Below are 26509 nucleotides of genomic sequence, written 5' to 3'. Positions count from 1 at the left end.
TCTGTCTCAATTGTTTTAGTTTGAGGATTACATGTAATGGGGGGGTATCTTCCTAACCTGCCTCACAAAATCTTTTGTTAGCTATCTGTATACATAATAAAAAACTGCATTTCAAGATTGGTTCTGAAAGTAGTGCATTTGTTTGTTTGTTTGTTTTTTAAAAAGTCTAAATTGACTTAGTTGTGACTGTTGAGTAATAATAAAAATCACAGTTGGAATATCTTAGAACACTAAAACTTACAATAGGAATGCTTTTCAAATTTTGCATAGATGCTGTGCATACATGTGAAAATCTCTGCCATGAAGGCGAATGTGGGCAGTGTTCTCGCACATCAAAGGTCTACTGCAGATGTGCCTTAAAATTAAAGGTAATAAAAAAGAAGAAAGTTGAAAGTGAAAACCTTACATATGCAGATAATAAAACCTGCTATATCTGTCTATGTTTCATGTACAAGAATATTCTTAAATCTTGTCTTAAATTATTTTGTGTTTTGTGTCTTCTCCAATATATTTATGAAACATTGATTGTTTTTCTAATTATTCATTGCAACACTGTTTAACAATTTGATCCAAAAGGCTATGTGTGTGTATGTTTAATGGATCATTTGAGGAAAGAGGGCATCCATTTTTCCAAATTTTCTAAATTTAAAATTATGTCATTGTGGCAGTTTGCATAATTTCTCTTAATATCATTTCACAAATTATACAAATTGCCCCAAATAAGATAATTGTAGGCTGAGTTTCATTTTATTTTTAAGCTCCTTGTCTGAACTATATTGTATTCAATTTATCTATTCGGGGGTGATATCTAAATGAAAATATTGCATCTTAAGGCTCTTAAATAAGGATTTGCAAAATTAAGATTTTCCTTATATTTTTGTACCTTTGATAACTGGTAAAAGTAAATAGAAACTTTATTTTGGTCATTGACCAATGAAAATAGAGTCAATAAAACTGATAAGTAAAATTAACCATAGCATCAAAGACTGTTGGCAAGACCAATAGCATTATATACTGCCCCATAGTGCTTTAGTTTACAGCACTCTCTGGGTGGTTTACAATTTCAGCATATTGCCCCCAACGATCTGGGTCCTTATTTTACTGACCTTGGAAGGATGGAAGGCCCAGTCAACCTTGAGCCCTGTCAGAATCGAACTTCAGGATGTGGGCAGAGTTTATCTGCAATATTGCATTTTGACCACTGCCATCAAAGGTTTGTGGGCAAAGCTTACACAAAATGTAGCAGAGTTACAAGTAGCCCTCATTTAACAACCACTTGTTTAGCATCTGTTCAAAGTTATGACATCCATGAACAAGTGTTGCTTAGAACCATCCTCAAAGTTCTGACCCATCACCTCTGCTTTGATTTGATTGTGATCTGAGTACTTAGCAACTGGCCCACATTTAGAATGATTGTCACATCCCACACTTGTCATTTGCAATCTTCCCTGTTAACTTCCACAAGCAAAGTCATTGAAAAAGCTTCAGGTAGGATCACAAGTAGCTCTAATATGTCTCTCCCCCCAAAACAGCTGAGTCCGCCACACTCAGGACTTATGGGCCATCTCCACAACACTCCCCCACTCAGGTGCCCCACTACACCTTGTGTCTCTGTTGGCCTACTTGCAAGCCACCTGGGACTCTTAATAACACATAATCTTACCTAATGATAGCAATAGGGAGTCCCAAGATTTCCATCACTAAGTAATAAGTTTGTGACATTGCATCACTTATGACTGCATCACTTAGCAATGGAAATTCTGATCTCAATTACCATTAATTGAAGATTACTTGCATGCAGTGGATATAGAAAGTCTACACACCCTCTTAAAATGCCAGGTTTTTGAGATGTAAAAAAAAAATATCAGACCAAGATCAATCACTTTCTGCCTTTAACATGTAAGCTGTACAATACAATTGAATAACAAAGTGAAATCATTTAGGGAGAAAATAGCAATGGACAATAACAATAAACTTACAATAATGTGCACACACCCTTAAAGTAATACTTGGTTGAAGCACCTTATGGTTTTATGACAGCATTCAGTCTTTTAGAAGCCTATCAGCATGGCACATCAATGCACATCTTGTCTTGGGAATCTTTGCCCACTCTTCCTTGCAAAACTACTCCAAATCTGTAAAATTGTGAGGACATCTCCTATGCACAGCTCTGTTTAGGTCACCCCACAGATTTTCAATTGGATTCAGATCAAGGCTCTGGCTGGGCCATTCCAAAACTTTGATCTGCTAATGAAGCCATTCTTTTGTTGATTTGGAGGTATGCTTTGGATTATTATTGTGTTGAAAGGTGAAATTTTTCTTCATCTTCAGCATTTTAGCAATGGCCTGAAGGCTTTGTGCCATAATTGACTAAGATCTCAGTTCCATCTGAAGAAAAGCACCTCCAAAGCATAATGCTGCCACAACCATATTTCACTGTGATATGGTGTAGTTTTGATGACACACAGTGTGGTGTTTGTGCCGGGCATACTTTTTGGAATTATCGGCAAAAAATTCAACATTGGCCTCATCCGACCATAATACATTTTCCCACATGCTTTTGTAAGGCTTGATTTGGTTTCTGTAAAATGTAGCCAGGTTTGGCTGTTTTTCTTGTGAGAAAAGGCACCCTATCACACAGCCCAGACATATGAAGAATATAGGAGATTGTTGTCACACGTAGTACACAACCAGTACTTGTCAGAAATTCCTACAGCTCCTTTAATGTTGCTGTAGGTCTCGTGGCAACCTCTTGGACCAGTTTTCTTCTTTTTTTCATCAATTTTGGAGGGATATTAAGTTCTCGGTAAATGTCATTGATGTACTATGTTTTCTCCACTTGTTGATGTTTTCACTCTGTTCCATGGTATATCCAATACCTCGGAAACTGTTTTGTACTCTTCTCCTGACTGCTACCTTCCAATAATGAGGTCCCTTGGATGCTTTGTAAGCTCTTTGCAGACCATGGCTTTTGCTGAGTCAATGTCAAAAAAATCCTACTAAAACAGAGTCACTTTAGTTGATGGCAAGTGTGTACTGACTACTATTTATCATCTGTTTGAATGTGATTGGTTGATTCTGAATGCAATCACATCACTGCTTACAAGAAGGTGTGAATATGCATGCAACCAAATTATTCATTTTTTATTGTTATTTTCCCTCTAAAAGATTTCAGTTTGTTTTTCAACTGAATTGTACAGTTTATATGTTACATTAAAGATGAAAAGAAGTCTGAAGTGATATATCTTGATCTGTTTTTTTTTTACATCTTGAAAACTTGGCATTTTAACAGGTGTAGACTTTCTATATCCACTGTATATGTCATATTTAATCTGTAAGTCATTATTCAAATATGATCTTCTATTTCTCAGATTTCGAAATGTGAGTTTCAGTTCAACTAAGAAAATGCATACTTTCCTATTTCCTGTACTTTGCTGACTCCTTGTAGAAAGTAACATTTTTTAATATAGGGAATTTTGCAACTGTTAAGCTGGCTGTAAAGAATACCTTTTGTTCTTTGCAAACAAATTAAAAAGACTCGGAAGGGCACATTGCAACATACTGCTTTATCTTCCTTGAATATCAGAATGATATTATAAATATTTACAATTTAATTTCCTTTTTAGGAAGTTCCATGTGCCTCTCTCAAAAATCAAGGTAAATAATTTTAACATCATATACTATTATATATATATATATATATATATATATATATATATATATATATATATATATATNTTTAAAAAAACTGGGTTTTAGTTAGTGATGTCTATTTTCTATTAGAATGAAGGCAAAACAATGCATTTTCCTGCATACCATCAACATTTACCATTGGCTTAGGGATCCTAGAACAACAAGAGGTCATATGGAAAAGAGAAAAAGAAATTAAAAAATGAAGGATATCATTAGAAGATGGAAAGAACTTAATAGGGTATTATAGTTAGTTAACATATTCCCATCAAGATTATATTTTAGACATTTTCATGGAAGCTGAAGAAAATTATTTCACATTTATGAAATGCACATTTAATTCTTAGGTACAGAATAATTGCAGGATAGCTTGCAATTACCATTAATCAATTTCTGGCTTTTCTCTTTCTATTATATGTTGAATAAGCAACAAAATAAATATACTGAAATGTATTTTTCAATATTTTCAGTATTTTTTTAAAAAAAGCTTTTTGAATTCTAAAGTTAGCAAGAGTTATTTATTTTCCTTCCTTTTGATTATAAAGGTTTTGCAGTGGCTAAATATATCTAATAATGGGGAGCATAAAACATTTACTTAAATTACATTAAGTAACTGTCAATTTATAATAATAATTTAAACATTTTCTTTTTTTAAAGTTAAAGTTCCATTCTTATGTGACAAAAGATGCAACAAGAAATTGTCATGTGGACGACACAAATGTAATGAAACATGTTGTGTGGTAAGTTCACGAATGTGTGAAAAGGAAGAGTTGTGTCAGTATAATTACATTGTTATTTTAATTGTATGGATCTAGCACTATTGACCAATAACCAGAATGCATTATCATCCTGAATTTCACTAACAATCAGTTGAAGAAATCATTTTTTAGTTTTTAGTGACTGAAACTGAATTGGTTGAAGATATGAATTGGAAATAGTTTCCTTATGAGTATATTTTAACTTCTGATTTTTATCAAGTGACTATTCAAGGTGACTGACAAAAAACCAAGACATAAACAATTGCAATGTAATAGAAATATTTAATGTTATTATTCATTATTTCTATTCAAGAAAAAGTCTTACTAAACTGTTTTGACTCCTTTCCTAAAATCAGAAAGCATAGGATTAAACACAGATTTTCAGAGGTTCTTCCTAGCTTTACTGTCTAGGCGGGTCCAGATTAAGAGACTGCACAGTCCCAAACTGGATGGGAGGGGAGAATAGTTCAAAATATCCCCATTCTAGAATCTCTCAGTATATGTCTAGTAGGCTAGAAGATTTTAACTTTAGTTTGGCTAGATTCTGTCCATTACATATAAGCAAATAAAAGATTGGACTCAATTGGATCTCACTTTGTAGTCTTTAGACTTGGACCTGACAGTAACAAAGGCATGTTCATCAAAGCTGACAAGCATGGTACAGGTGGCCCTTGTTTATTGAATGGCTTGTTCATTGTAACTTGAAGTTACAATGATGCTGAAAAATAACTTTACAACTAATGCCCACATTTAAGGCCTTCATAATATCTCTCAGGCATGTGATTGTCATTACAGTAATGTGTTGTCCTATGCCTAACTTATTGGTTTCCTTTTTCCCCCCCTTTGAGAGACAGCAAAGGAAGGGATTGTAAGAGTAAGCAGATTCACATTACAGTAATATGTGTTGTCCTATGCCTAGGATTGCAAGAGAGCAAGCAGTCTCACCATGGGGCATATACATTGAAAGCAATGCACTAGTGCCAACACTGAATGCAAACAGCCCAACCCACATTATGTCTACTTATAGGTAGTCCTTGACATAGGGCCATAATGGAGCCTTCCCATTATGGTAGTATGTCATAATGGTCATAAAATGTGTGATTTAATGACCTTTTTTGTGGCAGTTGCTGCAGTAGTTGTTCAGCAAACACTGTGGTTATTAAGCAAACCAGTGGTTTACTATGGACACCGTTGTGCCCCCAAATGGAAATGTTAGTTTTTGGTAAAACCATTGTAAATGTAGTCACATGACTGGATGCTGCATACATCCTTAAATGCCGCCAGGTCTCCAAGTTCTCAAAGTTTGCCTAACCATCAGAACTTCAAATGCAGGTCATAAGTCCCTTTTTTGGGGGTTGGTCATAGGTTTGACCTGTCACTAAGAAACTGGTCATAAATTGAGGACTACCTTTAGTCTCTTGCAATCTTTTGCTCTCCAATCTCTTCACTTGGAGAGTGGAGAGTTGAACCTCCCCCCCCCCTAATAATTTCTATAAATAATCTATACTGTGCCTGGCCCACTTCTCTCCTACCCTAGTAGAGCTATTAGCACACAATGGGGAATAGACTTAGTTTGTATTAGTTTTTCATTTTTGTGTTTTTAAATTTCAATAAAAATTATTATTTAAAAAAATGGGAAATATAAAAGTGTTTAGTCTTGTCAGTTTCTAACCAGCTAGTCCAGTTCTACTGGATGAACATTCTGAAAGGCAGAGGAGTGCGGAAAAGGAAAGCACAGTTGCAGTCACATGATTTCCTACTTAGCAACCACTTCCCTTAGCAATGGAGTTGCTGGGCCCAATTATGGTTGCTAAATGAGGACTATTTGTAATGGTAACAACTAGTACCTTAGATGTAATTGTTTGGACACATTTCTTCCCAGTTCCACCTACTGGAAATCCAGAACAACTAGGATTAAGGAACACTTCTTAATGGCAGTTCTATTCTTTTGTCGGGGGAGGCGGGATGCAACTCTATCCAGAACCTTGTAAATTTCAGTCCTAGAACGTGATTTCCTAATAGATTACCTTATGGTCACAGTCCAACATGTAGGACTGGAGCTATCACCATAAAACAGGGCTGCCAATTTCTAGTTCTGTTAAGTGATAAACAAGGCTATCACAATGTAGTAATGATAGCATTTGAGTGTTCAAGAGCATAGGTTGTCATCCCATTTGGTTTCTTGCATGGATCAGTGAAGATGATCAGAGCAATTTTAGTCTCATATTTTAACTAAAGATATAAGTGAAATAGATGCACATAATTACTATCTTTCAGATGTGTCTTCAGATGCCTATCATTTTCTAGAAGACTAGTATCTTAGTCATTTGAGATCAACTGATTGTTTCACTTTGAATCAAGGGAAGACTGTCTTATATAATATTAGTTTTCTGACTGCCTCTTTTTCATGGGAAAGATACAAAAAAGCATTAATACTTTCTTTAATCATAGCCCCGGTTCTCTCTAATTGATTTAATCAACTTGGAGGGGCAGTGATCAAGCAAACATATGGTAATCACACCAATCTTGATTCATATGCTTAACATTCACAAACTGAAAAAAGCCAGGTTAATGAGGTATACTATAGATAATCACGTTCTGACTCAGATTAAATTCCAGTTAAGGCAAATTTGGGTGACTATCAATAAAAAATTACAAACTTTTTACCGTAAGTGATTGACTGCTTTGTTCTCTCTCTTCAGCATTTTGGTATTGGAAATGCCACCCAGTATAGAAATGCAGTTCTGGTCTATTTATATAATGGCTTGGTTAATATTTTTCAATTGCTGTAACAGAATATTGCCCCAAATTAGGTTTAATACACACGTCTAACCCACCTAAAGATTTCTTCCATAATCTGTCCCTTGTTGTAATGGTCAGTATTAAGATTAATACATTGAAAATGAGTCTGTGCAAGATTCATCTTGTTCTTGAGAGTGCATTCCCATTGAAAATCCAATTCGGGCTCTGGCAATCCTTACCAGTCTGAAGGATTGTATATGTTACATCTCTTTCTGTGTGTATTAAAGTATCCCTGTTCCACAGTTTGCATCTTCTGATATGAAGGACGTGATAGCTAAAGAAGGCTTCCTCAAAGTGTTGAAGTTTTTATATAAAGGCTTTCTGGCACTTGATTTTTCCCTTTTGATACTGGGTAAAACAATGTGCTTGTAGTGCTAGAAATTTATTTTGAAAGGATAAAAAAATCTCAGTATATTATTCCAAATTTTCATTATAAAATACTACTTTTTAACTATCATTATTGGGAGAAGACAGGTATGTGCCAATGCTTTTGACCGGATACTTATTTAGAATTTATATGTCTAATGAACACTTCTAATTATTAATCATTTTTTAGTTCCTGATCATGTAATTTATTTTTATTTTTATTTTTTTTTAGGATAAGGAGCACAAGTGCTCTTTGATTTGTGGACGTAAACTGAATTGTGGTATCCACAGATGTGAGGAACCTTGTCACCGTGGCAATTGTCAAAAGTGTTGGCAGACCAGTAAGCAGTCATCATGATTGTCTGTAGGTTGTCAGTTTATTTTAGAATAACACACTTTTGATGATTTAGTACTTTATGCATAATCCAATGAAGGTTAGTGACTAAGCCCTGTGGCATTTGCTTTAGGCATCTATTTATGTTTAGGTGCCTGCTATTTATAGTTTGTATTATAGTACTCTCTAAGCGGTTTATAAGCATATTGCCAGCATATTGCTCCCAACAGTCTGGGTCCTCATTTTATCGATGTCAGAAGGGTGGAAGGCTGAGTCAACCTTGAGCCAGTCAAGATCAAACTCCTGGCAATGGGGAGAGTTAGCCTGCAATACTGCATTGTAACCACTGCGCCACCACGGCACCACATCAGAAGTATAGGTAGTCCTCGACTTACAACAGTTCATTTAGTGAGCATTCAAAGTTACAATGGCACTGAATAAAGTAACTTATGATTGTTTTTCAGTTACAACCTTTGTAGCATCCCCATGGTCATGTGATCAAAATTCAGATGCTTGGCAACTGGTTCATATTTATGATGGTTGCTGTGTCCTGGGGTCGAGTGATCATCATTTGTGATCTTCTGACAAGCAAAATCAATGGGGAAGCCAGATTCACTTAACAAACAGCTTACTAACTTAACAACTTCATTGATTCGTTTAACAATTGTGGCAAGAAATGTCATAAAATGGGGCAAAACTCACTTAACAAATGTCTCACTTAACAGAAATTTTGGGCTCTTTTATCAAGGACTATCTATACTACATATCCCTATTAATATTGAGAAATAATTTATTTTACCTTTGTTTTTCTCTAGGTTTTGAGGAATTAACTTGTTATTGTGGTGAATCAGTGATTTATCCCCCAGTACCTTGTGGTACTCGACCACCAGAATGTAAAAAATCATGTACTAGGCCTCATGAATGTGATCATCCAGGTAAAGTATACATTTAAAGTGTTTTTTATTTGCTAAAGGTGCAAAACATTTTCATATGTGTGGTGTAGGGAACAAAATAATTTAATCAGATTATTTCAGAAATATTAGAGTAACATTCTAGGATTGTTGAAATTGAAATTGCCTTTGAAATCACAATGTATAACCAGTGCTGTCATTCTGCTAGCAGAAAGCTTCTATTACTTTCTAAACCCCATTTTCATCTCTGTGTGAATGTCATATCCAGTAGTTTAATTTCAGCTGCTCAAGTCTTATCACAGATTATTGAACAAATCAGTGCAATTTGATTAGGCTAGATCAGGGCTTTTCAACCAGTGGTACGGGTACCACCTGTGGTACATTGGCACCTGGCAGGTGGTACGCGACCATCCTAGAAAAGTGGTAGTGGGGGAGGGGAATGAGCTGAACTGGTGGCAGCACCGCACAAGCCTGAGCGAGAGATGGCTGGAGCTGCAGGGCTGTCAGGGCTCAGTGGAAGCGCCAAGATCAACACTTCTTCGGGGCTCTCGGGTCAGTGGAAGTGCCAGGCTCTAGCTGGAGCTTGGCGCTGATCCTGGTGCTTCTGCTGAGCCCTGAAGAAGCACCAATCAGCTGGAAAGCGGCACTGATCCTGGCGCTTCTGCTGAGCCCTGACAGCCCTGCAGAAGAAGCGCCGATCAGCTGGAATGTTGCAGCATCTCCAGAGTCTTGTGATTTACATTCAGATGCTTGGCAACTGATTCATATTTATGACGGTCAGTGTCCCAGGGTCATGTGAAGTGACCAAAACCTGCTGCAACCACCCAGCAGACGGGGGCGAATAAAAACCAAACACCTCCCACCCCACCCCAGCTGCCAATCCTCAACAGAAATGCTCACAGTAATGAAAACCTCGGACAGGAGGAAGAGCGCCGCCGGGCGGGCAGGCAGGTGTCTTGCTCGGCAGTGGCTTGGGGGGCACTTTTTTCAGTGCCAATGTAATTTCGAACAGTCACTAAGCGAACTGTTGTAAGTTGAGGACTACCTGTACTTTATCACTTTTTTCCTTTTTGGGGGGGGGGTCATCATGTTTTTGACACCTTTTTAGGCTACTGGTGGTACTCGGATGTTGCCGTATCCTAAAAATGGTACAATGGGTGAAAAGGTTGAAAAGCCCTGGGCTAGATAAGGGCATTGTGTTAGATGTTTTACTAGAAATTCAAGAACTGTTGATAGAAAAGTGGAAGTGCCTTTTCGAACTAGTTTCTTTTGGAGAAGCCACAGAACATGTTCTAATTGAAAACAAAACCACAATTTCCAATAGAGAAATTAAGCCTGTTCTGAAACCCCAGTTTAGATTTTATTTGCTAATAAAGGACTGCCATCCTTTGCTTTTTGGATCAAGATCAAGTGTGACAGATTTTCAGTTTTGTTTTGTTTTTAGGATCCATATGGTTCTGAATGTTTTTATTTTTCTTTAATACCTGACAGATAATGTGTACATTATGGCTAATTTGTTATACTTACACTTGGATACTTGGACATGCTTGTTTAGCTTTATGAAGGTTATTGTTGTAAAGGTTTTCTGAGTATTTTTCAAATGGTAGAATGGTTGCTGACTTAATTAAAAAAGAAACACAGTTTGGATGGGATTGCAACTTCATACGTTCATGAAGTTTTTTATACAGTAAATTCAAACATAAAATTGGCTTACACTCATACTTCAATAGTAGAATAGGGAAATAAAATGCTGAAATAATATAGTAAAATGCATTAGGTGTTATTGGAAAGCATTCCTGTGTTTATTTTTCCTTTTTCTGTATATATAGTATATCATTCCTGTCATAGTGAAGAGAAATGTCCACCATGTACATACCTTGTTCAGAAATGGTGTATGGGAAGGCATGAAGTAAGTGAATATTGTATTTTACCTTTGTTAGGGATAAATTTTATTATTTTTTCCTTTTTTCTAATATATGCCTTATGATACGGAGAGAAAATTTTCAGGCAAGTTTTTCATTCCTAATTTCTTCCTGAAAATTGTACAATTTATAAAACCTAAGTAATGATGAAAGTAAAATATTTAATAGTTAATTTTTAGATGAGCTATAATTAATATTTCAGGTATAAACAATCAAAACTCCATTTTTGAATGTATTTAATTGGCTGTACAATTAAAACCTAAACCTAATATAGTCTCAAATAGTCAATGAAACCACAGCTACAAATGTGATAAATTTTCACTTTCCCCAAACATAGCATTCATTGCCCTACTTCTTCTTGCGATACACAAAAACAACTCTGTGCAGCTCTGCAGTAAACTTTTTAGATAGGTTTATTTTATTGTTATCTTTGATTTAATAAAAAAAAAGAAGAAAAGAAAAGAAAAAATAGATGAGTTTATCTTACTGCAGCATATCTCGCTACAAAAAAGTAATCTGAAATTTCAAATAGTTTGTTATGAACTGATTCAGCAACCTTGGTTTGGGTATATATGCTTCCATAATGACTGCTAGATAGATTTCAGTCAAGTTGACAGAAATGGTTTATCTCCTTTTTAAATAAGCATGTTAAACTACTTCCTTTCTAATTTAGGTGGCATCTATCTCTTTGCTTTTTTTTTTCCTAATTCAGTTACGGAGCAATATTCCTTGTTACCTCACTGATATTTCTTGTGGTCTTTGCTGTGATCGAATGTTAAAATGTGGAATGCACAAATGTAAAAGGATCTGTCACAAGGGGGAGTGCCTCATAGATGAAGAGTGCAGACAGCCATGCACTATTCTTAGACTTCACTGTAATCATCCATGTATGTCTCCATGCCATCCATCTTTACCTTGTCCTACAACTTCTTGCCGTTCAAAGGTAGGTAGCTGTGACAATTCATTACACCTCTCAAGCACAGATGCCACTTTAGTACAGTATTTCAGATAAATACTGCTTTGTTACATTTTTTGTTGAAATATTTGCTGTATGTACAGTGAGGGAAAAATGATTGAATCCCCTGCTGATTTTGTACATTTGCCCACTGACAAAGAAACGATTAGTCTATAATTGTAATGGTAGATTTATTTTATCAGTGAGAGACAGAATAACAACAACAAAAATCCAGAAAAACGCATTTCAATAAAATTATAAATTGATTTGCATTTTAATGAGTGAAATAAGTATTTGATCTCCTATCAATCAGCAAGATTTCTGGCTCCCAGGTGTCTTTTATACAGGTAACGAGCTGAGATTAGGAGCACTCTCTTAAAGGGAGTGCTCCTAATCTAGGCTTGTTACCTGTATAAAAGACACCTGTCTACAGAAGCAGTCAATCAGATTCCAAACTTTCCACCATGGCCAAGATCAAAGAGTTGTCCAAGGATGTCAGGGACAAGATTGTAGACCTACACAAGGCTGACAACAGTTGGTGCAATTATTCGCAAATGGAAGAAACACAAAATAACTTGTCAATCCTCCTCAGTCTGGAGCTCCATGCAAGATCTCACCTCATGGAGTTTCAATGATCATGAGGACGGTGAGGAATCAGCCCAGAACTACATGGGAGAATCTTGTCAATGATCTCAAGACGGCTGGGACCATAGTTACCAAGAAAACAATTGGTAACACGCTACACCGTGAAGGACTGAAATCCTGGAGTACCCGCAAGGTCCCCCTGCTCAAGAAAGCACATGTACACGCCCGTCTGAAGTTTACCAATGAATATCTGAATGAATCAGAGGAGAACTGGGTGAAAGTGTTGTGGTCAGATGAGACCAAAATCAAGCTCTTTGTCATCAACTCAACTCGCTGTGTTTGGAGGAGAAGGAATGCTGCCTATGACTCCAAGAACACCATCCCCACTGTCAAACATGGAGGTGGAAACATACTTTGGGGGTGTTTTTCTGCTAAGGGGACAGGACAATTTCAGTGCATCAAAGGGACAATGGATGGGGCCATGTACCATCAAATCTTGGATGAGAACCTCCTTCCCTCAGCCAAGGCATTGAAAATGGGTCATGGATGAGTATTCACACGGCCAAGGCGACAAAGGAATGGCTCAAGAAGAAGCACATTAAGGTCCTGGAGGGGCCTAGCCAGTCTCTAGACCTTAATCCCATAGAAAATCTGGAGGGAGCTGAAAGTTCGAGCTGCCAAACATCAGCCTCAAAACCTTAATGACTTGGAGAGGATCTGCAAAGAGGAGTGAGACAAAATCCCTCCTGAGATGTGTGCAAACCTGGTGGCCAACTACAGGAAATGTCTGACCTCTGTGACTGCCAACAAGGGTTTTGCCACCAACTACTAAATCATGTTTTGCGAAGGGGTCAAATACTTATTTCACTCATTAAAATGCAAATCAATTTATAACTTTATTGAAATGTGTTTTTCTGGATTTTTGTTGTTGTTATTTTGTCTCTCACTGTTAAAATAAACCTACCATTACAATTATAGACTGATCATTTCTTTGTCAGTGGGCAAACGTACAAAATCAGCAGGGGATCAAATAACTTTTTCCCTCACTGTATTTCAAGGTTCCAAATTGTATTGTTTATTTATCTAAAAGAGATGCTAAACTAATTGCTCAAATCTCATTGAAGTTTTCCCTTCATCCTAATATTTCTTAATATTTTATTTAATTTATATTATATTGAAGTAGATTGATATTGGGCTTAAACTGACAAAATGATCTAAGATAGCCTAAGAAAGTTGACATCCAAACTACCTAGGCTACCTTTTCCATAGTTTATTTTCTTTATATACTGTCCATTTCCAAAGCCTCTGGTGGCTAACTGTATCAAAAATATCACTAAGCAAAAGCAAAAAAGCAAATAAATCAAAAAAAGAATGTATAAATCTACCCATTAAATAAACCAAATCAGTATCAAAATTATACAAAATAAAATGTATATAAACATGCACCCACCAAATTCAGCTGTTCAGTCACACCATGCCCTCTTCCTGTCAAGAAACAGATCAGATCTTTGTGGGAAGGGAATTTCAAAGTAGGGAGTGGTGATAAAAAATGCCAATTACTAAACCTGATTTGCCAGCGTTTTCAAACACTACCTGGTTTTTTTTTTTACTTTTTTCAATCTGATTGAATAGGTAGATGAATATGTGAGAATATGTTCCCATAAATAACCCAATCCATGGCTTTATAAGGTTTTGAATGAATTGAGGAAGACTCAGTTGCGAACTACCTCTGAATGGGGCAATCAAAAATGATCTCCCGGAATTTGTATTTCTATTGTAGTTAGATATAAGTGTCTGTATGGTTTTATTGCTTTTACTGTTGTAAGCCTCCCAGAGTCACCTTGCAGCAAGATGAACATCAAACAAATTTAATAAATAAAAATAAAATAAATAAAATAATATTGTTTAGCCATAACCACAAAGATCCTCTGTCTTGAAGGGATTAAGTCTCAGTCCCTACTTTCTGATTCAGACTCTAATGGCTTCTAGGAACACAGTTAGTAAGTCTACTATAGAACCTGTTTGGCCTGGCACCATGATATATAGTTGGATATTACTACAATATTCCTGATGGGTAAACCCTTGCTTTGGCTTTCCTCATTGGTTTCATGTATGTGTTAAAAAGAATCTGAGAGTAGAGAGGCCTGAAGCACTCTCCAAAGTACAGGTCTCTGGATATAGCTGTCCCAGCACTTTTGATAATGCAGTTTGTTGAGTCTTTCTCATTGCAAGATGATTAAGATGCATAACATTGTTATAGATTTTGCCTTAAAATTCCTCTAGTCCACTCAATATAAATTTTAGCAAATAATCAGAATTGTTTAGTGTCATAATTATGACATAGGAAAACTAAGCTGTCTTGAAATTAACAAAAGAGTCCATTTCGTTCCGGTCAATAAATGTGCCCTTTGTTGCTGCTTAGCAATTAAGATGTTAAATTTCTGTGATACTAATTACTGTTTTTCTGATATTATAGGTTGAACTTCAGTGTGAGTGTGGAAGAAAAAAAGAATCTATGATTTGCTCAGAAGCAGCAAGTACATATCATAGGTCTGTTGAGGCAATGACTACTGCATTTTTTTTAATTGCATAGAAGCAGAAGAATAAAAAAATCCTGTGCAGCTGTAATTTCATTTCCTTCTGAATGTATTCATATAGTACCAATTAATCTAGCTGTCATAGATAGTACTCCTGCTCAACTAATTTTACTCCCTTGGTTCACATTGAACATGTCTATAATGATTTTTCTCGCTCCAAATTGGATGGCTGTGTAATATATACTGCATGCACATGCACATCTCCTGGGAGATATTTAACATTGTACAGCAGCAGACTGGTGTTTCTAGTGCCAGAAATAATTTTGGCTCTGTGTGAAGTTGCTAATATTTAAAATTTATATTATTCGTGTGTGTGTGTGTGTGTGGAATTCCCATCACTCATTTCTCATAAAAGGGTGTGTGTTTGTGTATGTGTGTGGGGCACAGGTGAAAGAATAAATTAATTTTACTGGCAAATGCTGTTAATAATAATAATAACTTTATTGTCACTTTGAAAGTATACCAATCGGCATACATCAAAATGAAATTTCGTTAACTCAGCAGATGTATAACTAGGGACTCAGTCTGGATTAACTGAGAGCCAGCCAGAGAACATCACTTTACATATCTTTGTATGAGCTCAATAACAAATTTTTGAATAGTTGACTAAATATAAGGGGGAGCGTTATCTAATTTTTAAATTACAATTTCAATGAAAAGTTCTGATATTCTTGAAATCTAACCTTAAAACCTGTTTAAAAAAGTAAGATCACAAGTGCATGTATTAGATATTAGTTTGAGTTTTTCAGTTTGCAGAATTGATGCCAAAGTTGCATTCATAGGCTATATTATTCCCCTGCCTGTGATTGAAACAATAATTCTGTCCAAAATGGCAAAGATTTCTGAAATTTCAGTGTACATTCTGCCTTTGCCCTTAGCACACATAGTAAATTTTTGTAGCTTCTTTTAAAGAATTGTTTATGTTTCATAAAATATTCTCTTCATTTATTTTTTTTTTGCAGAATAGCTGCAATATCAATTGCCTCTAAGTTAACAGATCCACAACTTGGAGATTCAGTAGAGATAAGCAGATTGATTACCAAAAAAGAAATGAAGCAAACCAGGTACTAAATCATGAATCAGTGGAGGAAGACTTTTAAAATTCAGTTGGAGTTTGGCTTTTATGTTGCTTGCTAGAGTACATATTAGTTACATTGAAGTTGGTGGATGCAACTTATTGATATGTTTTAACTGATTTTGTTTCATTATGTATAATTGAAATGGTTATATCAATATTTGAAATGGAAAGATAGACAGGTAATAAAGTAATTAAATGTGATTCTTAAATAGCAATTTTGGCTTGGAGGCATGCCTGCAGAACTTATTTTGTAATATTCCAGTTCTGTTTAATCCATTATTGTTGCTAACTTGAGATTGTCAATTGCATTCCTGTCTGGCATAGTGCTGGGCCAGACATGATAAATTTAAGTTCCTGTTGTGTGAAAGATTCTTTCTTTGTGCATAAATGCAATAGCACTTTCAAATAAACATTTCTCATATGTCTGTGTTCATTGTTCATTTAGGTTGCAGTGTGATGAAGAATGCTTGGCTCTTGAAAGAAACAGGTAGATAAATTGCTTTATTGATTCTGATGCAATAAACTATGTGATGTGTATGTGACTGGAAGGAAATAGATAACCTCCTACAGTAAATTAAAATTTGGGATTTGGCTATTGCTAGATTGGGTAACATTAAATATTTATTTATTATTAGACGGTTTGCTGAGGCTCTTCACATAGATGACAGTTCTGATCCATTCAATGTTCGTGTCTCTGCACCCAAGTACAGTGATGTGTTGAAAGAGGATGGAAGGTATGCACCATTATTTTTCATAGGTTTCTGTGTCACGTAATTTTTCTCACATAATCAGGCATTGTGTTGACCTTTGTGAAGATATTAAAATCTGACAATTATTTGAATTGTTTTGCTACTAGAGGAGGTTTTTTTTATTTGTCTTGGTGTGTGACCTTTTCCCTGCACATGATTCGGAAATTTCTTTGAATGTTTTTCTTTTTTTAAAAAAAAAAAGTTTTATTAGTGTATAATATACGATAAATCAAAATACAAAGTAAATAGCGGGAAAGATGGGGAAGGGAAAAGGGAGTGGAGAAGTGAGGTAAGGGAGGGAAAAAAGGGGGGGAAGGTATTGACTTCCGACTTCTTTTGGTGCAATAGAGTATCAACTTCAAACCTCAACTTTTTACTTTTACAAAATAATATAAACTAGCCATTTCAATAACATCAAATCTATCTCATTGGTAAAGCCCACAATCAAATTTCATTTTTTTCCACCTCAAGCACAAAATCTAGAAGCGGTTTCCACTTGGCAATAAAAGTCTTCGTATTTTTTTCTTTAATCAGTACAATCAGTTTAGCCATCTCTGCTAGCTCCATCAGTTTTTGTAACCATTGTTTTTCTAAGAAAGTTTCTATTAAAGTTGGAGGAATTTTCAGAGTCAAAAGTATATACGATGACCAATGCTAAGAGATGGTTTCCCCTGTTGCATGGAAAAGCGTGGCTGAGGGACATTTGGACAATGCAGTTGGGAATTTTTCTGTACTTGCTTTTTTTTCTTTTTTACTTGCTTTCTTTTCAGTCAGTTCTCTTCCAGTATCTAAATTTGGTTTAATGGAAATATATTTATTTCTTATTTTGTACTTGAGGCTAGACAGAAACGGATCAGATATTTATCTGTTTATAATTCCTATTTCTAACCCACCCATCTTCTCAGAGATACTCCTGTCTATATATTTCTGTTGCCATTTATATTATTCCTACTATTTTATTTATGGTTCATATAACATGCATTTGAATCAAAAGTTCTGCTGTGAGAAATAATTTGGCCTGCAGTCACAAAAAGTCTGCTGGTTGTTATTCTGTTATATCTTTACAGTCCATACACCATTGTCTCCTGCAGGTCCTGCTGTGGTACAGGTAGTCTTTGTTTAGCTAATACAATTGGGACCAGCAATTTGGTTGTTAAGCGAAGTCTCTAGGTGAAGCTGCAACTGCTTATGTCTTACTTCAGCTTACAGACCTACAAAGGTTGTAAATGTGAAGATTGATTTCAAAGTTACTTTTTCATCATCATCATAATTGTGGCTGCTGTATAAGGCATTTGCTAAACAAGGATTACCTGTAGTGATAGGGTATTCCAGGGAGGAATAAGCAAAGAATGCTAAGAATGTAGGCCAGGAGTATATAATCCCAACAAAATCACCAAAGGTGTAAAGATCATCCCAACTGCCTAGGAAAAAAAATACCAGAAAGAGGCAGTATGTGTTCCATTGATTATAGAAAGGCTTTTGATTGTGTGGACCATACTTAGAAAAATAGGAAGTCCAGAAATCTCATTGCCCTCGTGCAAAAGCTATACACAGACCAGGAAACCAGTCTAGATAGAGCATGGTAAAACCCCAGGTTGATGAAAAAGAGAGACTGAGACATATATAATCCCATTATTTATTCTTCCTAAATGTTGAATATATTTTAAATGAAGCTGGTTTGAAACTGTAGGAAGCATCAATAACCGGTGCTACACTGACAATGTTTCTTTATAGCTGAGAATTCAAATGATTTTGAAGTTCTAGTTCTAGCAAATGAAAATCAAGGAGCACAATTTAAAAAAAACTAAGGCATTAAGATAAAGTTATCTTACTCTTATTAAAAAGACCAAGCAACAGGTATAAAACCAGTCTTAAATTTAACAATAAATATTCTGAAGTGGTGGATCATATTTCACTTTTAGGAGCAACTATGAACAATAAAAATCAACAGTCAAGAAATAGATCACAAACTAGCACTTGATAAGATAGCTTTGAAGGCTTTGATGCTGCTATGTTTCTAGACCTACAAACAACAGAATGGAGCAGGGTTACAGTCTCCTTGTGACAGTCTATGGGTGACATACATGCACAGTCCACAGTGCATAAGTGTATTCAACATTAGAAAAGACATTGTAAATTGTTGATCAGCTTGTAACAATTATAAAATATCAAAAGGATAATTTTTCCTATTATATCTTCACAGGTTTGGGGATGCTATACTTTCATTTTTAAAAACATTATTTTTTAAATATATGGAATTACAATCTCAGAGTTTAAAAACCCGAATAAATTTCCTTCTCTAAGAAACAAAATGAAATTCATGGGAAATCGGAAACCTTTGATGATATACCCAGTTTATGCTGGGGGTGGGGGTAGCTTAAGTTAGGTTGAAAGAAAAAAAAATTAGTTACAGAATTGTTGTTCTTGTCCTAATTATTATTTCTTTTCTGCTGCAGAAAAGATTTAAAGTTTGTCAGTGAAGTTGAGAAAGAAATGAAAGTTCTTATAGAAGCAGTCAATAAGGTTGGTAATGTAGAAAACATTTTCATTTCCAAGTACATAAGAGTCTTAAATCTTGTATCAAAACCAATACAGTAATATAGGCAGAAAGCAATTAAATCCAGTGCTATAGATTACATTTTTTAGGGAACAGACAGTAACACAGTCAACATGTTTACCATGGACAGTTAAATATACTATCATAATCTAAACCATCTTGTGACAGATTGCAGTGGCAGTTGCACAAATTTTGTCATATTCCTAGAAATTGTAGTTGATATCCTGTGAGCTGGGGGGAAAACACAGAATTTTCATCATTTGGCTTTCTGCAGTATTTAGATAAAAGTAATATAATTAAATGTTTGCAACAAGGTAAGTTAAAAAAAAAAGACAGAAGAGAAGAATATCCTATGGCATGGATAAAGATGTTCCTGTAAAGTAGTACCATTGAATCTGCTTTCTAATTTTGTTGGTTGCAGCCCAGCATATTTAGTCAATCTCTGCACTAAGTAAATAATTAGAAATGGAATAAGGTGTAATGGGCTCTCAGAATAACCTTGGGAGACAGCAGGAAGTGCTGCAAGTGAGACAACTGTCCTAAAAGAGAGATCTCAGCCACAGAAAGAATGGAGGTAGAGGAAGTGTTGCAAAAAGGACCCTCCCTAATCCTCTGGAAAACACTGAGAGAATTTGGTCATTAGGGAGCAATCTATTTGTTCTTTCCAGTATGTAGGAGTAGGAGCATAGAAGAGTAGGAAGAGAATGGCGTGATAGTGTCACTGAATTAAAATATTAAACCTATCAAGAGAATCTTTGGAAAGAAAAGGCAAAATAAAGTGCCAGAAGGAAGAGGAAATGTTTCCTTTCATGATTTGGGCAATTTTTTTCACATTTTTTTAAGCTGCTGCTTTTTTAGAAGTATTTCATAATTTTTATTTCTCAAGATTGCTGCCTCAAGAAATACTGCAACATGAAGCTCTATATACCTTACAGTTTTTCATAACTTTTTTTGTGTGTGACATTCTTGATTAAACTAAAATTTGAAGTTTTGCTTTGAGTCCAGTTTTTGTAATGAGCAATAGACTTCCTATTTTATTTATTTGAAATCATTAACTACAGGTAATTCCTGAGTTACGACAGTTCACTTAGCACCCATTGGAAGTTACGCAATAAGCGCCCCAGTGTTTATGACATAATCCCAAAATTACAAATGTTGCAGCACCACGGCAGTCGTTCGCCCTTATGAATGACCACAGAGGCACATTCACCCTGCCTATTGCCCCCACAATTGCTTTCCTTCTCCCATCTTTCTGCTCCGGATCACTTACCTTGTGAAGCTGTCTCATTTCTGCTGCAGTTTCTTTGACGATTTCTCTTCTAGCATCCGATTGGCTTGCAAATGCTTTTCACGTGCCAAGAGTGAATTGTTTTGGGCACTGTGATCTCACGGGATTTCAGGCCACAAGATCATAGTGCCCTGAAGCTTCCAGTCTCCACGTAAAAAGTTTGAAATCACACTGCCTCAAAGTGTCCTGTCGGCTTGCAAATGCTTTTCACGCCAAGAGTGAAATGCTTTGGGCTGTCTGATCTTCCAGTCTCTGCACAAAAAGTTTGCAAGCCAACGTGATTCTTTGAGGCAGTGAAATCGCACTGCTTCAAAGAGTCCCGTCGGTTTGCAAACTTTTTGCGTGGAGACTGGAAGCTTCTGGGCGCTGTGATCTTGCAGGTCTTCAGGCCACAAGATCACAGCGACCAGGACATTTCACTCTCGGCATGCAAAAAGCATTTGCAAGCTGATAGGACGCTTTGAGGCAGCACCATTTTGCTGCCTCAAAGAGTCCTGTCAGCTTGCAAACGTTTTACACGGAGACTGGAAGCTTCTGGGTGCCGTGATCTTGCGGCCTGAGTGAAATCATGGTGCCCAGAACATTTCATTCTCACTTCGTGAAAACCGTTTGCAAGTCAATTGGATGCTGGAAGAGAAATCAACGAAGAAACAGTGGCAGAGAGGAGACAGATCCTCACAAGGTAAATAACCCAGCACAGCAGGATGGTGGGGAAGCAATTGCATGGGTCTCAGTGGGCCGGGGGAAGCTTTGGGTGGTCTTAAGCAGATGGCCTGTTCCATCACTAGGTCCCCCATGGCCTTTCCCATCCTGAGATACCTTATGTGCGACCCGTGCATTCGATTAGCAAATAAAAACGGAATGATCTCGTTCCAGGTACGTGATTCACTCCAACGAATCAAGTTACAAATGGAATTGGCAAGCTCCATTGCATTCATAACTTGAAGACTAATAATATGAATCAAGAATCTCTGGTTATGGTCAGGGCCGCAAACTAACAGTCTGATGATCACTAGAATATGGTCATTATCGAAACATCTGCGAATAGAAAGGAAATTACAATGCATGTCAAATCAGATAAAACCATTAAAAATGCTTTTCAATCATTCCGTTTTCAGTTGGTGAGCTCTTTGTCACAACTGCCCATGACAGAATTATTCCATATATAAAAATCACGTTTAGCTGTCATTTGGAATAGTTTCCAACTCCTTAGTTTATTCCAAACTCTTTGGAACTTCGAGGAGGAATATTCCCTCATAACAAGGAAGGATGCTATTAAATCACAATAATAGCAAGTAAAGATTTGTTGTTTGGCTTCATTTGAGATTTGCAGGAGCAATGTGCTCCTTCAGAATAGAGAATTCAGATGTTCCATATGTCATTCAGTGTGGGACATGAGCAGCTGAGGAGGAATATAGATGTTAAATAATAAAATGTATCGTAATTCACCTACGGGTTCAGAGATATGGAACTGTAAGACAAACAAGTAAAGCAGAATTAATGAATTATAAACTTCAAACCAGTTAATATACAAAGACCACCACAAGAATGTTCATTATAGGAATTGAGGTTGCTTTTAAAATAAAAAACTTGAATCCTTCTGATTTCAGGGCTCAAGTTTCTTATATAAAAGTGATATCATATTTCTTGATTTCATAAAATGTATATAAATATATAAAATGGATATAATACAAATTAAAAAAATCATCTGAGACTTAATCAGAGATATTTTTTTGTTCAGTAAATAGTTACCCCAAGGAATTGGCTACACTTAAAATCATTGCCCAATTCATGCACAAAGCAAACATTGATGGTATGGCTCAGTCTTCTCCAAACTTAATCAAAATATTATATCTCGCCAATGCAGAGCAAGCACACAAAGAAGAGTCATTGTTTTCCACCCATGAACCGAGAACACCGTCGAATCATCCACGAACTTGCTCAGGTTTACGGCATTGAGAGTGTGAGCTATGATAACGAACCAAAGCGCAATGTTGTTATCAGTGCGGTCAAGTATGTTGTTCTGTTTTCTTGTTATAAATGGCAAATTTACCATCTTCCAATAAATGATGTAATTTTTATGTTCTGTTTTTGAACCAATTTGATTTTACATTCATATTGTGCAAACATTTTAAGTATTTGTGTGTGAGGAATTTAATATATTTGTGTTTAGGAAAGATGTATTCCCATGATCACTTCTTCATTGAAAATGTCCTTGATTAAATAGTTTCTCTTATATACAGGAACATTGTAATAATTTGATTAAAACATAATTTGAAACAAAATAATAATCCACATAAATATCATGAATTACATAGGGTCATTCTCCTGAGTCTCTGTAGTCCAAAGATGTCAGGGTTTTTTTTTTAAAGAAAAGCTGGTTTATATACCTAAAGATATATGATGTTTGTCACTAATACTCCTATATGGCATGAGTGTAGTTTTTTAACTCCTAGCAAATTGGGTGATTTAATGAAAGCATTAATCTAACCTGAAAATCTATTTACTCCAGAGAGCTATAAAAAAATGCTTATCCCCATATCTACAAAATTCCTGTAATTCAAAATAGGAGTCACAGTAATGCAATAAGAAGGGTAGTTTAGGGCAGTGATGGCGAACCTTTTAGAGACCAAGTGCCCCAAAACTGGCCCCGCTCCACCCCCTGCCCCACCCCTGTTCCGCCCCTACCCCACCTGCCTGCAGGGCCACTCACCGCCTCGAGGGCCCACCGCAGATCGCCCAGGCAGCCCAGCAGCGCCATGGTGACCACACCCTCTGCCCACGCCCCGTAGCATCAACTGTCTATGCTGCTTGGCTGTCATGTCCTTGACTGCGCTGCTCCGTGTGGGCCACGCTCGGGAGCGACTCTCCTCCAGGGGAGCTGCTGGTGAGGGGGTCGTGGGGGCAGGTGAGGCTGGGGCAACAGCACATGTGCCCACAGAGAGGGCTCCGAGTGCCACCTCTGGCACGCGTGCCATAAATTCGCCACCACTGGTTTAGGGCATCATATAACAAAGCTCTTTAATAGTAAGGTTTTCTTTCTGTAGACAAGGGAGACATGGTGGCTCAGTGGTTAGGACACTAAGTCTTAGACTGTTAAAAGTTTATAGCTCGGGAGTTCGAGACCCAAGCACTGCGAGACGGAGTGAGCTCCCAACACTTGTCCCAGCTCCTACCCATCTAGCAGTTCGAAAGCATACAAATGCAAGTAGATGAATAGGTACTGCATATAAGCATGCAGAAAAGTAACTGTTTCGTGTTTTTTTTTTAATCTGTAGAGGGAAATCAGTTTGTCCAACAGTTACTCTGACATCAGTACTTACGAAGGAGAAGCAGACCAGGCCTCCCCCACCTATTCCTCATCACAAACAATCAGAAAAGTAAGTATCATTTCTTTTAAATATCTGGGTTGATGTAATATATTTTTAGTGATAGTTTATCTGAGATTAGGCATAAATGTATTCATCGGTAACTTGCCTAATAGGTATCCAATTCATTCCAATAAGAAAGAAAAAAGATGACCATAATGCTAGTGTAAAAAGTGTTTTTTCCACAGATTTTTTTTCTCATCATCAATCATTTGAGACTACATTTGAAACTTTATTATAACTAAGCCGGCATAGTAAAAAGCCAAGTTTGAACCAGAAGATGAAAATTAAGAGTCAGGCTGTATTTTCATCATAAGAATTTTCATCAAAAGAAATTTAGAATTTCATAGCATGTTGTATTTTTATTGTTATGGTTATCATTTACATTTGTATAATATATAAGTGGAAGAGCCTCAGGATTCTCAATTAATTAAAAGGCAAAATAGAAAGTTGGAAGGATCTATTTCTCAAAGCAGAAAACTTGAAGAAGGTTCATTGTGGTATCTTCTTTTCACCTTATCCTCACATTTATTTTGATCAGATATTTCTGTAACACAAAGGATGGCTTTCCTTCTTTTGTGGATGCCATTTTGAGAAGAGGAGGCAAACAGTGGTGATGGGGGTGATAAATGGTGGAACAAAAGGAATAATGAAAAGCTACATGAATGAATGAGAACAAAAGAAATGGATAATGGGACTTCCGGTTCCGGATCGTGGCGCTGGCAGTCTTGCGGAGAGAGTCGTCTCTTTGCCGGCCAGTTTCCCTTCACCAGTAGACCCTTAACAGGGTCGAAAGTCGCCCTGGAGGGGCGACTACCAATGAGGAGGACTCTCATCAATCGCGGAAGGGCGGCAGCTCCTTCCGCGGTCCAAGGCAGCTCCTTGGGGCCGACGGAGAAAAGATCGGCCATTAACATGGACAATCATTTAGCCGCACCAGCCGAAAGTCAGAAGAACATCTAAGCATAAAGAACCACCGTGGAAGATCCGGGTGAGACCCTTCCTTCCCTCTCTTTACCCTAACTATCTCCCTGTGAAAAGCTTTTGGAATTATTTCCCTACTTTGAGAGAGCGGCGTCTGTTTACTGAGGAAAAAGAGCTCTGGAAACAAAGAAAAAATAATTAATTTTTACTATTTTTATTTTTGGATACTCTGGGGTCCTGAAAAAATTCCTAATATAGAACTTTATTACTCTACTCTTTATTACTCTGTTTATTAAGCTGGGGAATATTGTTTTTTTTTTTTTTACTTTCCTAACTGGATAAAACTGTATTGGAATCTGGAAAAAAGATTTTACAGCCTACTGGGGACATCTTGTGACGAAAGCTGACACTGCAATTGTATTTCCTGTTTGATTTTGAGGCTGGGTTTGACTTTCAAATTATTATAAAAGGGAAAAGATAAAGGATTTGAAACAGCTGGGTGGTGAAACAGTCTACTAGAAACTGTGGAGGTGGATATTGGCTGATTGTTAGTAAACATAGCCTCCACTAAAAGACTAAAAGATTATTTCACCATTGAAATGGAGGAATTTTACCCACAGCTTAACTATAAGCTTATATTGGAAAAAATCTTGGAGGTTACGGAGCAAATGAACTCTAGGATGAATACCAAAGATGATATTCCAGAACTACAAATTGAACCTCAAATTTTAACTGATCAACTTATAGGCCAAGGAATAATAGAGGAGGAACAGATCAACTTCAAAGAGGCCTGTATGCAACAACACACACAATTTAATGAGATGGAGGAACCTCACCCACAACTTAACTATAAACTTATACTGGAAATTTTTTTTGAAGCTACTGAGCAAATGAATTCCAGAATAAAAGCCCTTGCCCCAAAACTTCAAACTGATTTCCAGACTCCAGGTGACTACTCCATAAGTCAAAAAACAACAGAAGAGGAACAAATCAACACAGAAGAGGACATTACACAATCCTACGTACAACTCATTGAGAACTTTGACGACCAAAGAATGACTTTAATTAAAATACTTGTAATGCCAAAAGCAACAGGAAATGATTTGCAAACACGAGGTATTGAAAACTGTGATAATGTGGATAACCAACTAGTAACCACAACGTTGAATAAAACTGATTATACTACTCAGACGATACTGGAAGAAGGAGAAGAGAAGTACGACCAGACTGAACTGTTGATAAACACTCCTAATCAAACACTGAGATTTTTCATGATATAATAGAGCAGACATGTCAAACTCGCGACGTCACATGACGTTGCACAACATCGGAGCTTTTTCGCCATTGCGGCAATGGGGTGGGCGCGGCTCCGTTATGATGAAACCGGCCCGTGGGCCAGCAGTTTGACACCCCTGACATTCAATTTAATTTATTTGATTTATATACCGCCCTTCTCCCTTGCGGGACTCAGGGCGGTGAACAGGCACATTAATAAAACAGCGATACCATAATATTTAAAAATATTAAAAACTAATTAAATTATTTGTCCTGTCCTAAAACCCACTATAATAATATAAAATTATACCCAATTTAAAATTTTAGAATTTCGGATTTATGCCAGACCG

At 36.6% G+C, this 26509-nt stretch overlaps 1 protein-coding gene across 1 annotated transcript in view; it reads left to right on the top strand.

The window, feature by feature from the left end:
• Positions 1 to 26509, top strand: part of NFX1 (nuclear transcription factor, X-box binding 1) — a gene marked incomplete at its 5' end in the record, with an annotated part of 35889 nt that overhangs the window by 6483 nt on the left and 2897 nt on the right. The window contains 14 exons of the mRNA XM_015826805.1: positions 271 to 368; positions 3627 to 3657; positions 4348 to 4430; positions 7849 to 7957; positions 8766 to 8885; positions 10691 to 10770; positions 11496 to 11726; positions 14800 to 14873; positions 15883 to 15984; positions 16444 to 16485; positions 16634 to 16732; positions 19204 to 19270; positions 22460 to 22605; positions 23871 to 23972. Coding sequence (XP_015682291.1) covers positions 271 to 368; positions 3627 to 3657; positions 4348 to 4430; positions 7849 to 7957; positions 8766 to 8885; positions 10691 to 10770; positions 11496 to 11726; positions 14800 to 14873; positions 15883 to 15984; positions 16444 to 16485; positions 16634 to 16732; positions 19204 to 19270; positions 22460 to 22605; positions 23871 to 23972 — 1384 coding nt within the window. The remainder of the gene's footprint in view (positions 1 to 270; positions 369 to 3626; positions 3658 to 4347; positions 4431 to 7848; positions 7958 to 8765; positions 8886 to 10690; positions 10771 to 11495; positions 11727 to 14799; positions 14874 to 15882; positions 15985 to 16443; positions 16486 to 16633; positions 16733 to 19203; positions 19271 to 22459; positions 22606 to 23870; positions 23973 to 26509) is intronic.

The sequence above is a fragment of the Protobothrops mucrosquamatus genome, unplaced genomic scaffold, assembly GCF_001527695.2.
Source record: "Protobothrops mucrosquamatus isolate PMUCROS unplaced genomic scaffold, P.Mucros_1.0 scaffold3308, whole genome shotgun sequence".
In the NCBI taxonomy this organism is placed as follows: Eukaryota; Metazoa; Chordata; class Lepidosauria; order Squamata; family Viperidae; genus Protobothrops; species Protobothrops mucrosquamatus.
This window is presented reverse-complemented; position numbering and strand designations above follow the sequence as displayed.